General features: G+C 40.4%; 1 protein-coding gene across 1 annotated transcript in view; it reads right to left on the bottom strand.

The window, feature by feature from the left end:
- The window catches only part of sptlc1 (serine palmitoyltransferase, long chain base subunit 1), a 42,561-nt gene that overhangs the window by 5,200 nt on the left and 23,350 nt on the right, over positions 1-14,011 (bottom strand). The window contains exons 6-13 of the mRNA XM_085984532.1: positions 13,133-13,265; positions 6,084-6,213; positions 5,896-5,985; positions 5,585-5,692; positions 4,548-4,643; positions 3,771-3,867; positions 2,838-2,892; positions 59-176 (exon numbers count right to left, since the gene is read on the bottom strand). Coding sequence (XP_085840658.1) covers positions 59-176; positions 2,838-2,892; positions 3,771-3,867; positions 4,548-4,643; positions 5,585-5,692; positions 5,896-5,985; positions 6,084-6,213; positions 13,133-13,265 — 827 coding nt within the window. The remainder of the gene's footprint in view (positions 1-58; positions 177-2,837; positions 2,893-3,770; positions 3,868-4,547; positions 4,644-5,584; positions 5,693-5,895; positions 5,986-6,083; positions 6,214-13,132; positions 13,266-14,011) is intronic.

The following is a 14,011-nucleotide window of genomic DNA, read 5'->3' as shown; positions in this document are numbered from 1 at the left end:
GGCCCAGTGCATGACCATTCAAAACATTTGCACATTGTTGCTTTAAAAAACAACTCACATAATCAACTATTTCTTGCAGTAGCTTAACATCATTTTCTCGTGATCCTCTGCTCCTTGCCAGCTGCAGATGAACAGCTGGAGAAAATGATTCACCCACAACTTTCAGACCAGAGATACTGCAATGTTAAAATATAAAGATCAAAAGAAACTTCAGCATAATTCCATTATACAATTATTTGAAATGCTGAAAGATGCAGCGTCATATAACATAGAATAACTGGTTAGTTAATATTAGTTACTCAATTAACCTTTAATGGTACACTATATTACAGTCAGCTTGGTTCAGTTAGTAAGACTCTCGTCACTGAGTCAGAAGGCCATGGGTTTAAGCCCAGTATCAGGACTTGAGATTATAATTGAGGTTGACACTCCAGAACAGTACCAATATTGGCCTGTTCAGGTGAACATTCAAGTTACATAAGAAACATGAGAATTAGGAGCAAGAGTAGACCATACAGCCCTTCGAGCTTGCTCTGCCACTCAATAAGATCATGTCGGATCTTCAACCTCAACTCCACTTTCCCACCCAATCCCCTTCAGAATTTTATGTTTCAATGATATCACCTCTCATTCTTCTAAACTCCAAAGACAATGGACCCAATCTACTCAATCTCTCATCATAGGACAAACCTCTCATCCCAGGGATCAATCTAGTAAACCTTCATTGCAGCGCCTTCAAGGCAATTATGTCCTTTCTCAGATAAGGAGAACAAAACTGCACAGTACTCCAGGTGTGGTCTCACCAAAGCCCTGCACAAGTGTAGTAAGATTTCCTTACTCTTGTACTCCAACCCCCTTGCAATAAAGGCCAACATGCCATTTGCCTTCCTAATTGCTTGCTGACCTGCATGCTAACTTTGTGTTTCCTGTACGAGGACACCTAAATCTCTCCAAACACCAACATTTAATAGTTCTCACCATTTAGAAAGATACCATCTGCCACCTTATTGCCTACTCACTTAACCTGTCTATATCCCTTTTGTGTCCTCCTCACAGCTTACTGTCCCACCTAGCTTTGTATTGTCAGCAAACTTGGATACAATGCACTTGGTCCCTTCATCTAAGTAATTAATATAGATTGTAAATAGCTGAGGCCCAAGCACTGATCCTTGCGGCACCCCACTAGTTACAGCCTGCCAACCTGAAAATGACCAGTTTATCCCTACTCTGTTTTCTGTCCATTAGCCAATCCTCTATCCATGCTAATATATTACCCCCAACCCCATGATCCCTTATCTAGCGTAGCAACTTTTTTTGTAATACCTTATCGAATGCCTTTTGGAAATCCAAATATACTACATCCAAATATACTTCTAGTTTCCCTTTATCTACCCTGCTAGTTACATCCTTAAAAAACTAGTAAGTTTGTTAAACACGATTTCCCTTTCATAAAGCCATGTTGATTCTGTCTAATCACATTATGATTTTCTAAGTGCCCCGTTACCATTTCCTTAATAATGGATTCCAGCATTTTCCCCAACGACTATGTCAGGCTAACTGGCCTATAGTTCCCGGTTTTCTCTCTCCCGCCTTTTTTGAATAGCCAGGTTACATTTGCTACTTCCAAACCCCTGGAACCATTCTAGAATCTAGGGAATTTTGGAAGATCACAACCAATGCATCCACTATCTCTGTAGCCACCTCTTTTAGAACCCTAGGATGTAGGCCATCAGGTCCAGGGGATTTGTCAGCTTTTAGTCCTATTAGTTTCTCAAGTACTTTTTCTCTACTGATAATTATTTTAAGTTCCTCACTCTTATTAGCCCCTTGGTTCCCCACTATTTTTGGTATTTTTTTTTGTCTTCTACTGCAAAGACAGATACAAAATATTTGTTTAAAGTCTCTGCCATTTCCTTATTCCCCATTATAATTTCACCTGTCTCTGCCATTTCCTTATTCCCCATTATAATTTCACCTGTCTCAGCCTCTAAGGGACCAACGCTTAATTTGCTACACTCTTTACATACTTTAGAAGCTTGTACAATTTGTTTTTATATTTCTTGCTAGTTTACTCTCATATTCTATTTTCTCCCTCATCAATTTTTTGGTAATTCTTTGCTGGTTTCCAAAGCTCTCCCAATCCTCCGGCTTACTACTAATCTTTGCAACATTATAAGCCTTTTCTTTTAATCTAATAATACCCTTAACTTCTTTAGTTAGCCACGGATGGATCATGTTTCCCGTGGAGCTTTTATTTCTCAATGGAATGTATATTCGTTGAGAATTTTAGAATATTTCTTTAAATGTCTGCCACTGCTTATCTACCATCATATCTTTTAATCTAATTTCCCAATCTTACACGCCCCTCATACCTATGTAAGTGGCTTTAAGTTTAAGATTCTCGTTTCCGACTAAAGTATTTCACTCTCAAACTCAATGTGAAATGTTATCATTTCGTCAATCTTCCCCAGAGGATCCTTTACTATGAGATTACTAATTAACCCTGTCTCATTACACAATACAAGATCTAAAATAGCCTGTTCCTGGTTGGTTCCATGACATATTGTTCTAGGAAACTGTCTCGAATGCATTGCATGAACTCGTCCACCAGACTACCTTTGCCAATTTGATTTGCCCAGTCTATGACGATTAAAGCCCCCACAACATTGTGTTTCAAATTGTGGAGACAAAGTGATAATCAAAAAAAGGGAAAAGTATACAGTTATATAACTGATTTGCTGAAGGCTTTAGATATATAGTAACCCAGTAGTTAAAAGGTTACAAAGCACAATATACAGCTTGTTTATTTCACACCACTTTAACAAATGAGCACTTACCCCTGCAATGCACAATGAATTCGCTGACATTTTTCTCTTAATACTCTGAAAATATCTGCAAAATATTTTAACCATTTGTATTTTATGTTAATAGATGCAAGGTAAATCACATATTCATACCCAATGTGCTATCCAGCAACGACGGGACCGAGCTGTTGCCGTCCCATCAAAACTGCCGGACAAACCAGCGCTAATGTTGAAACATACGGAGATTTTGAGCTCCGTATCTGGCAATAAACCCTGTTGCTTAGCTTCTAAACAGTTGGCCGTATCTTGCAAGCATCTCTGTAGCTTAGCAACAGCTTCAGCGAGACCTTGCAGAGCCTGACTGGTGAAAAAAAAAGCAACGAAAAGAAAAAAAACCTAACGAAACAGCTCCTGATTTTTGCCGGTGGCTCGAGTTAACCTCCGGATAAACCTCCGGATAAACCAAAGTTTCCTGTAATAAATGTTTATATAATTCACTTCACTGAGTAACTGTTCGGTCATAAATAATGCTCTTTACTCCAAAACATTTAAAACAGATATTTAGAAATCAAATATAGCATTCTGACTTCAAGTCTGGCATTATATTATGTGAAAAACTTTTTTTTTTTTTTTTTTTTTAAATAAAAAAATTCCCAATGTTTTTCCTGACTACCATGCACCATTTACTGCTGCAAACGTGGTTAATTTACTACCAAAGCTTTGTCAGGAATTCCTTGATTCAAGCACTTGAGGACACATATGTATTGCACAAGGATGATTCCAAGTTTAACTTCTCCCTTTCTGTAGAGAAAATCTCAGCTTATGGTTGCTGTTTTCTTTCAGTAATACAACTGGAATCATAAATTAAAGGGGTTCATGGACTAGGCACATCAATCTGTGATGTACACCAACAAGCAGTGCTACACAAGAATAAATTGGCTCACAATAACTCAGTCATTTCAATACCTGTGTCATCCTCCATAATGTTGAGAGCTTCAATAGCAGCTGAAGCAAGCATTGGCGGTAAGGATGCCGAGAAACAATAGCCTTGTCCGGAAAGCCGCTTCAGAGAAAAAATATAAAAATGCATCAATTGAAATGCATCTTTAGTAAAGCTCACCTCAAGAATATAATGATTAGGATTTCAGAAAAAAAACTAGCTTCCCGTTTTCAAATTAACTAATGAAATATAATTCCATTCAAACAAGGGACTATAAATGAACAAACAAGACAAGAACTTAGGTCTCCTCATATAATGTAACAAGTAACCAGTTTGAACAATAGTGCCAAATCTAAATGTCAACTGCATTATTAGAGGATCCTACCCAGGGCAGATTCATTGGGGAAAAAATAAGCGATTTAAAATTTTTTAGCAGGGGCATGCAGTTTCTATGTATTATGATGAGCTTTGAATTCAACAAAATAATTCAAAAAGCTGCCATTGACTTCAACATTAAGATTTATTTCTCCCCTGTCCCTTAATTTTCTTTTTCCTGTTGGGCACTGTTTCACAGATGCCAGTTATCTTCTACTAACTCACCCAAGTGGCTATTCTTTATGTATGAATCTAGACAGTACCGCTGGTGGGGTATTTGATTGTTTTTTTTATTCGTTTATAGGATGTGGGTGTCGCTGGCCAGGCCAGCATTTATTGCCCATCCCATTGTGGGATTAGACCTGGGGCGGGGTGGAGAGGGGCAAAATTAATATACAATTCAATGTGTAAGCTTAAAGTGGACCTACCTGATGATCAATAACAAAGGATCTTCCACAGCAGAATCCTCCAATGGAGGCCAATGAGTTCTCCATATTTGCACTTATAAGGTCAATGTCATTAATCTGTATCATTTCAATTGAGAAAGGAAGAGAATTATGAAATATTTTTGCCACAAGATGGAAGTATCTATTAAAAACTCTGCATGGTCGCAACATTCCGAAGGCATTGCACTAGTCGATGGCTTTGTCAGCAAAGCTGCACAACCTCTAAACCTAGCTTCACCTGTAAAGTGCCATGGTTTTGACTCCCCATGTGCAAAACCATGGGAGTGGACTAGTTATTTAGAATACAAAGTATAACACTCAAAACAACCTGCTGCATAACTTGCATTTGTATAGCATCTTGCGTCGCTGCAAAACATCTCAGAAGCATTAGACATAATCTTTTTTTCCTCATGTGGAGAGCGGTTCTGGCAATCGGCATTTATTGGCCTTCTATTGAGAAGGTGGTGGTTTTCTTGAACTGTTGCAGTTCTGTGTGGCGGTTTGATATGACTGAGTGGCTTGGTAGGCCACTTCAGAGGTTAGTTAAGAGTCAACCATGTTGATGTGGGGGCAGGAGTCACATATTTGCAGGGCTATGGGGACAGAGCAGGGGAGTAGGACTAATTGGACAGCACTTTCAAAGAGCCAGCACAGACACAATGGTCCAAGTGGCTTGCTTCTGTATGATTCTAAGACATATAGGACAGTCTGGGTAAGGACGGAAGGTTTCCTTCCCTATAAGACATTAGGAAACCAGTTAGGCTCTTATGACAATCTGACTGCTTCATGGTCACTTTTACTGATACTAGCCTTTTATTTCCAGATTTATTTATTTTATTTTTTTTAAACTGAATTCAAATTCTCAAACTGCCGTGGTGGGATTTGAACTCACGTTATTAGTACACAGCTCTGGATTACTGGTCCAGTAATTTAGCCACTATGTTACTGTGCCAATGCAGTCCCTGTTGTTATGTAGGCAAATAGATTTGTAGAACACACAATGCAAGAAAAAAACTTACATCCATCCCAAAATGTTCAGTTACACCTCGTCCATGCTCTCCTAGAACCCCAAAGGACAAGCTTTCTTCCAAGAATATCCGCACTTTGTATTTGTATTTTAGTTTTACCTGCACAGTAAGAGGTATGAAAGGCTATTTAAAAACTTCTACCAGGATAATTTCAGAACTTTCAAGAGTTTAAGAGCATCAAAATGCACCAATATTTTCATTATGATGGTGACTATATTTCCTCCCCCACACACAAGCCACGTTTTACTTGCAATAAAGGCAATACAAGTGATTTATTTTTCCCCTCCACCCTTTTCTCTTACCAGTTCTGGGAGTGGACAAATGTATCCAGAGTTCATGTACAATCCTTCCACTATAAGGAATCGTCGGGTTACACGTGCTTTGCGAGGATTCTTGAAAAATAATTTTAAATGGATTAAAGGTGGAGAACATTTGAAACAAAGTACTTTTGTTGTTCTATTTGGTTCCAACAGGCTTAAATGCATCTTACTTTCTGGTCCTCAAGTTCCTGTTCTTTCAGCAGCCGTTCCAGGTCATCCATATCATTGTGTTTAAAATATTTTATGTTGCTACGTGAAGCTTGCAAGCCTTTTTGAATGGAAAAGCATGCGGCTTCATCCCTGTAAAACAAGTTTAAACCATCTAAATACAACAAGTCCTCTAATGATGCAGGAAGTTTCACCACAAATATTACTTTCAAAATAACTAATTAGGCACAGTATTTTTTTCCTGTCAACTTTATTTATTTTTCTACCAATTCTCCCCTAAAGGCATATTCTTCATGTGTGTGCTTAGACAATAAGAGATGGCAGGCCATATGACTGTGTGGACACCATAGCTGAGCCTGATCCATGTCCTTACTGGATGTCCACCTAAGCACAGTTCCCATAGGAGTTTGTGGAGAGCAATCAGCAGCAGGATTTTCTCCTCTCGAAATTAGGGGCACTAAGGCACCTGTAGTTCCCTTACCGCCCCCTGGCTGAGATCAGTTAATTCTGTACAATTTGAGGATCAAACCTGATGCCTTCCTGGTCGGTGTTGTTCAACGACTCACTGCAATAACCATTTGAGCTATTGGAGGAGCGTTTTCTATCAAACTTTTAATGTTTGTTCAAACGGTATGACTTATATCACCAGAGAGACAATCAGCTTGGAGAAATTATTGTCACTGATTAAGGGAGCAAAATTAAAAAGGCCCCCAAAGTATTCTGGATTAATGCCCTGCCTCCTGGTGTTGATTCATATTCCTCATATTATTCAGGCCCAAAAGTTCAGGCTGCCCTCTCGTCAGGATCTTATCAGACTAGTTGAACAAATATGTTAGTTGCTCACCCCTAAAAAAAAGTTTAAAAATTCTATTGCCAAGGTGTCATCTGTAATATATTTCTAGAGGAGTTACCAAAAAAAATGACAAAGTGTGATGTATTCTGTCACTTCCCTATACATTACTGTATTACCAGCTATGCCGCAGACAATATTTATTTGAGGTTAGAAAATTAAATAAATTAGGAGCACGTTGCCTTCACCATACCCTATTCATACAGAAATGTCATTGACAAGCTGTTATAGGAAGGGACCTGAAACAAAATATTGGTGAGAAGTCTAGTTTTTAAATTGATAGTAACTAAGGTACTTTACTCTGGTGAATTATGAAAAATACACTACTTGAGTGGATGATGCCACATTACCTCGCAAGCACACAGACATCAACACAAGCCTGTTATGCTACTTAATCCACCACTCCTTAACATGTATTCTTCATGTGAAGTATACACTAATTTTATATAAATAAAATAATGTACACTACACTTCCCTCCCCCATTATTTTAGCAAGACATACCAGCATAGATTTCATGATAGGAAATACGAACCCAAAACAAAAAAAAGTTTAAAAAGAAATAAAGCAATTTTTCTCTGACAATACTTTTCAAAAAATAAATTCTGATGGCAGCTCAGTGGAGATTTAAACCAGTCTAGTTCAAACTTGTGTTGTATAAAAACAGCACATCCTCCTATGGCAGAGTCCTCATTTCTCTATGAATTAGGTTTATCCACCTTAAAAAGATCTTGTGGATTTGATAAAATAACGTGCCAGATTTTGCGGTCAGCGGCATCATTCATTACAGTTACACTTTCTCCATAGACTTTTTATGGGCTTTTGCACTCAAAGTTCCAGTCAGGCAAAGCACAGTGCCCTCTACAGAGCATCTGGAACCAGTGTGAACAGGTCAAGCAACTGTGCATCTCCTTAGCCAATCAAATTGAAGATTTGTTAATGACAGCACAGTCTGAACCATAGAAACACAGAAGATAGGAGCAGGAGTAGGCCATTCGGCCCCTCTAGCCTGCTCCGCCATTCAATGCGATCATGGCTGATCATCCAAGTTCAGTACCCGGTCCCTGCTTTCTCCCCATACCCCTTGATCCCTTTAGCCTTAAGAAATATATCCAACTCCTTCTTGAATATATTTAATGATTTGGCCTCTACTGCCTTCTGTGGTAGAGAATTCCACAGGTTCACCACTCACTGGGTGAAGAAATTCCTCATCATTTCTGTCTCTCTCAATTTCCTTTCTGAAAGACTCCCATTGCTCCGATGTGGATTTTCCTTCAAGTAGCTGATCCCAGTCCACATTGGCCAGATCCTGCCTTATCATATTAAAATCGGCCTTCCCCCAATTTAGAACCTTTATTTCCGGTCCATCCTTGTCCTTTTCCATGACTACCTTAAATCTCACCGAATTATGGTCACTGTCACCAAAGTGCTCACCTACTAACACTTCTACCACTTGCCCAGCCACATTCCCTAGAATTAGGTCCAGTACCGCCCCCCCCTCTCTTGTAGGACTTTCTACATGCTGGCTCAAAAAGCTCTCCTGGATGCACTTTAAGAATTCTGCACCCTCTAAGCCTTTCACACTCTGACTATCCCAGTTAATATTGGGGAAGTTGAAATCCCCCACTATTATTACCCTATTATTTGCACACTTCTCTGAGATTTGCCTACATATCTGTTCCTCTATCTCCCCCTGGCTGTTTGGGGGCCTATAGTACACTCCCAGCAAAGTGCTAGCCCCCTTTTTGTTTTTAAGTTCAACCCATATGGCCTCATTAGAGGAACCTGTTAATATATCATCCCTCCTTACAGCAGTAATTGACTCCTTAATTAAGATTGCAACACCCCCTCCTCTTTTACCCCCCCCCCCGTCTCGCCTGAAGATTTTATACCCCGGAATATTGAGCTGCCAGTCTTGCCCCTCCCTCAAACATGTCTCCGTGATAGCAACAATATCATACTCCCATGTGTTCATCAACAACTTCAGTTCATCCACCTTATTCGTAAGACTCCTTGCATTAAAATGCCATTTAGCCTTGCCCTACTCCCTTGTGCCGTTACATATTTGCTCTGCCTTCCAGTCTGACTTATTTTTTTCCTCTATATTTGGCTGTACATCACCCCCTATTATAGCTCCACTCTGTATCCCATCCCACTGCCAAATTAGTTTAAACCCCCCCGAACAGTGCTAGCAAACCTCCCCGCAAGGATATTTGTCCCGTTCTGGTTCAGGTGCAACCTGTCCGACTTGTACAAGTCCCACCTTCCCCAGAAGCAAGCCCAGTGATCCAAGAAACTAAAGCCCTCCCTCCTGCACCAACTCTTTAGCCACGATTTCATCTGCTCTATCCTCCAATTCCTATACTCACTAGCACATGGCACCGGGAGTAATCCAGAGATTACAACCTTTGAGGTCCTGCTCTTTAATCTGCTACCTAGCTCCCTAAATTCTTGCTGCAGGACCTCATCCCTCTTCCTACCCATGTCATCGGTCCCAATGTGAACCACGACTGTTCAGCCTCCCCCTTCAGAATGCCCTGCAGCCAGTGACATCCTTAACCCTGGCACCAGGGAGGCAACAAACCATCCTGGAGTCACGTCTACGGCCACAGAAACGCCTGTCTGTTCCCCTTACGATAGAATCCCCTACCACTATTGCTCTCCCACTCTTTTTCCTCCCTTCCTGAGCAGCATAAGCACCCCTGGTGCCAGGAAGTTGTCTGCTGCTGACTTCCTCTGGCAAGTCATCCCCCTCTGTCCTAAAAGGCCTACCCCTTAGCCTTAGACTGTGACCCCTGGTTCTGGATTCCCCGACCATCGGGAACATCCTCCCTGCATCTAGTCTGTCCAGTCCTGCCAGAATTTTGTGTTTCAATGAGATTCCCTCTCATTCTTCTAAACTCCAGCGAGTACAAGCCCAATCGTCACAATCTCTCCTCATACATCATTCCTGCCATCCCAGGTATCAGCCTGGTGAATCTTCGCTGAACTCCTTCCATGGCAAGACCATCCTTCCTCAGATAAGGTGACCAAAACTGCACACAATACTCAAGATGTGGTCTCACCAAGGTCCTGTACAACTGCAGCAAGACATCCTTGTTCTTGTACTCAAACCCTCTCGCTATGAAGGCCAGCATACCATTTGCCTTCTTAACCGCCTGCTGCACCTGCATGCTTACCTTCAGCGACTGGTGCACAAGGACACCCAGGTCTCGTTGCACTTCCCCTTCTCCTTCTCCCAATCTATTGCCATTCAGATAATAATCTGCCTTCCTGTTTTTGACACCAAAGTGGATAACCTCACATTTATCCACGTTATATTGCATCTGCCATGCTTCTGCCCAATCACCCAACCTGTCCAAATCATCCTGTAGTTTCTCGGCATCCTCCTCACAGCACACACGCCCACCCAGCTTTGTGTCGTCTGCAAATTTGGAGATATTACATCTAGTTCCCTTGTCTAGATCATTAATATATATTGTGAATAGCTGGGGTCCTAGGACCGATCTCTGCGGTACCCCACTAGTCACTGCCTGCCACTCAGAAAAAGACCTGTTTATTCCAACTCTTTGCTTTCTATCTGCCAACCAGTTCTCTATCCAAGTCAATACCTTGCCCCCAATCCCATGTGCCTTAACTTTACACGCTAATCTCTTATGTGGGACCTTATCGAAAGCCTTCTGAAAGTCCAAATACACCACATCCACTGGTTCTCCCTTATCTATTTTACTAGTTACATCTTCAAAAAAATCCCAGTAGATTAGTCAAGCACGATTTACAGGAAATTTTTGATTTACCGGCACCTAAATAACCAGAAATCTCTGTTAACCGGCAAAATTCAGGAATAGGTTCAGGTAACTTTTATTACTTGCCTTCCTCCATTTGTTGCTGTGCAAGGGTGTGGCTGCAGCTGTTGCTAAGCTACAGAGACGCTTGCAACTTGTGGCCATTGTTCTGAAGCTGTTGCTAAGCAACAGGGTTTGTTGCTTTATACAGAGCTCTCAGCTCCGTATCTTTTACTATAGCTTTCGGTTATCCGGAATTTTTGATGAACCGGCACCACGTAGGTCCCGTCCGTGCCGGATAAAAAAAAGTTTCCTGTACCTTTTGTAAATCCATGTTGACTTTGTCCGATCCTGTCACTGTTTTCCAAGTGCTCTGCTATTACATCTTTTATAATGGACTCTAGCATTTTCCCCACTACCGATGTCAGGCTTACCGGTCTGTAATTCCCCGTTTTCTCTCTACCACCTTTTTTGAATAGTGGGGTAACATTAGCTACCCTCCAATCCATGGGTACTGTTCCAGATTCCATCGAATGCTGGAAGATGATCAGCAAAGCATCAACTATTTCTAGCGCCACTTCCTTAAGTACCCTAGGATGTAGATTATCAGGCCCTGGGGATTTATCAGCCTTCAATCCCATCAGTTTCCCGAACACCATTTCCCTACAAATACTGATTTCTTTCAGTTCCTCCCTTTCATCAGACCCTATGTTCCCCGACATTTCCGGGAGGTTATTTGTGTCCTCCTTTGTGAAGACAGAACCAAAATATGCATTTATAATAATTGGTCCTCCATTTCTTTGTTCCCCATTATAAATTCCCCTGATTCTGACTGCAAGGGACCTACGCTGGACTTCACCAATCTTTTTCTCTTCACATATCTATAAAAGCTTTTACAGTCAGTTTTTATGTTCCCTGCAAGCTTACTCTCATATTCTATTTTCCCTTTCTTAATTAATCCCTTTGTCCTCCTTTGTTGAATCCCCTGGATTACTGCTTTTTTTGGCCAATTTATATGTCCTCTCCTTGGATCTTATGCTATCCCTAATTTCCCTCGTAAGCCACGGTTGAGTCACCTTTTTTGTTTTATTTTTATGCCAAACTGGGATGAACAAATTCTGTAGTTCATCCATGCGGTCTTTGAATGTTTGCCATTGCCTATCCACCGTTAACCCTTTGAGTGACATTCCCCAATCAATCCTACCCAATTCGCGCCTCAGACCATCGTAGTTTCCTTTATTTAAATTCAGGACCCTAGTCTCTGAGTCAACTACTTTATTCTCCATCTTAATGAAGAATTCGATCATATTATGATCGCTCCGACCCAAGGGGCTTCGTACAACAAGATTGCTAATTAATCCTTTCTCGTTACATAATACCCAGTCTAAGATGGCCGGATCTCTGGTTGGTTCCTCGACATATTGGTCCAGGAAACCATTCCGTAAACACTTCAGGAATTCCTCCTTCATAGTATTGTTACTAATTTGCTTAGCCCAATCTATATGTAGATTAAAGTCACCCATGATGACTGCTGTGCCCTTTTTGCACACTTCTCTAATTTCCCTTTTAACACCATCCCCAACCTCCGCATTACTGTTTGGAGGCCTATATACCAGGAAGTATCAGTTGGAATATTGAATTCAATGTCAAATCAGGTATATAAAGTGAAATAAAAGAGAGGGAAAGAAAGATTGGATTGAGAGAGATAAAAGAGACAAAGAAAAGTAAAAAGTTTTTTTTAAATCTCCAACAATAATTAAAAGCTGAAGAAATGAGACTCTACACTTGTAAAAGTTAAATTTCAGGGCCAAAAGAGGTTGTTTTGCAGTAATTAAGACTTATCAAGCCATTAAAAATGTACTTGCACTGGAATCAACAAGCCCAAACTTTTTCTGGCGAGTTTAGTGTGCATCTATCAGACAAGTATAGTAACTTCACGCCGTTCCATGTATTTCAATGGCTAGTCTCTGGACGAGATACCGGTATAGTGCAGCTTGCGGAGGAACAGGGCATCTCTGCCAGCAACTTCCAGATTTCTGCGTTTAACTATGCATGCGCTATCACTGGAAGTTACTGTCTGATTTACACGTTAATAATCGTGAGCACTGTTAGCCTCACCATTATTTCTACTGCAAAATCCTGCACAATGATTCTAAGGACTACTCTGAAAACTTACCAGAAAAATTTAAAACATATCATCGTTAGAGAATGGGAGCAGCTGGAGAGAAAGTTTATAGTTCAGGATGTCATTATAGAGAAATCCCTCAAGTTTCATCACAGAAGGTCTAGATAAAAATCGCAGCAATTTTTAACTGTGCTAACTATTGTTCCATTTCTTTCATTAGCACCAGTTGGGGAAAGCAACTAGCTTACGTGCATGCACGCATTAGGTTTGAATTAGGCAAGAAAAAGACTTACACAAACACAAGGTCTCCTCTCTTTGAGTATGCTGGAATGGCACTGGCTATTGTAGCAAATCCATATGAATAAATAATAGCTTCTTCTGTTCTCATAAACTTGGCAATTCTATCTTCCAGTTCTAAATGAACATCTGATCAAAAAGGAAAACAGCAAGAATAAAATGCTGTAAGCATGCACTTAAAATGTCAAACTATGTACTGTTCACAACACATGGAAACAATTTGATGATGATCCAAAATAAGAGGTAAACCACAGTTGCTGGCAAGTCACAACCATGGTATTATACTAGCAAGCAACAAACAGGACTGGAGTAAGCAGACTAAAGAGACAGAAGTTTCAAAATCTTTTTTCATTTGTATGGAAGAACAATTTTGTCTTTATCCTCACAGTAGGAGCCCACAACATATACACTGTCCTGACCTTCCTGAATGGTGGCAACATGATTTGCATTGACTAGTATAGTTAATTGGGATAGAAAAGAACATTTAACCCAATATAGGCCATGTGTTATCAGTTCAAGGGAAAAAGGAAGCACAAAGCAAGATAGGGCCAGGGTCCAGCAGACATGTGGGGAAATGTATTTTATCTACAGCTGTACACATCATCTTTTTCCACTGTGGTTTTACCAGCGTTATTTGTTAGGTCACCATAACCACAGTACCTGCCAAGTTTTGCCAGGTAACAGAGTTAAGCTGACAGTAAAAAAAAACCTTAGAAACACTCAATTACAAATATACAGCACACACAAACATTTAGTGAAATGAATGCCCATATTACTGAAATATGAATGACATGGTACAACTGTGATGCCTGCCTTTGGGGGTCCTTAATCCTTACTTTCATTATTTATGCTCACTCTCCATCTCTAACCTCCTC

Source organism: Somniosus microcephalus, chromosome 1, assembly GCF_052327205.1.
Source record: "Somniosus microcephalus isolate GS21.2 chromosome 1, FLI_Smic_1.0, whole genome shotgun sequence".
In the NCBI taxonomy this organism is placed as follows: Eukaryota; Metazoa; Chordata; class Chondrichthyes; order Squaliformes; family Somniosidae; genus Somniosus; species Somniosus microcephalus.
This window is presented reverse-complemented; position numbering and strand designations above follow the sequence as displayed.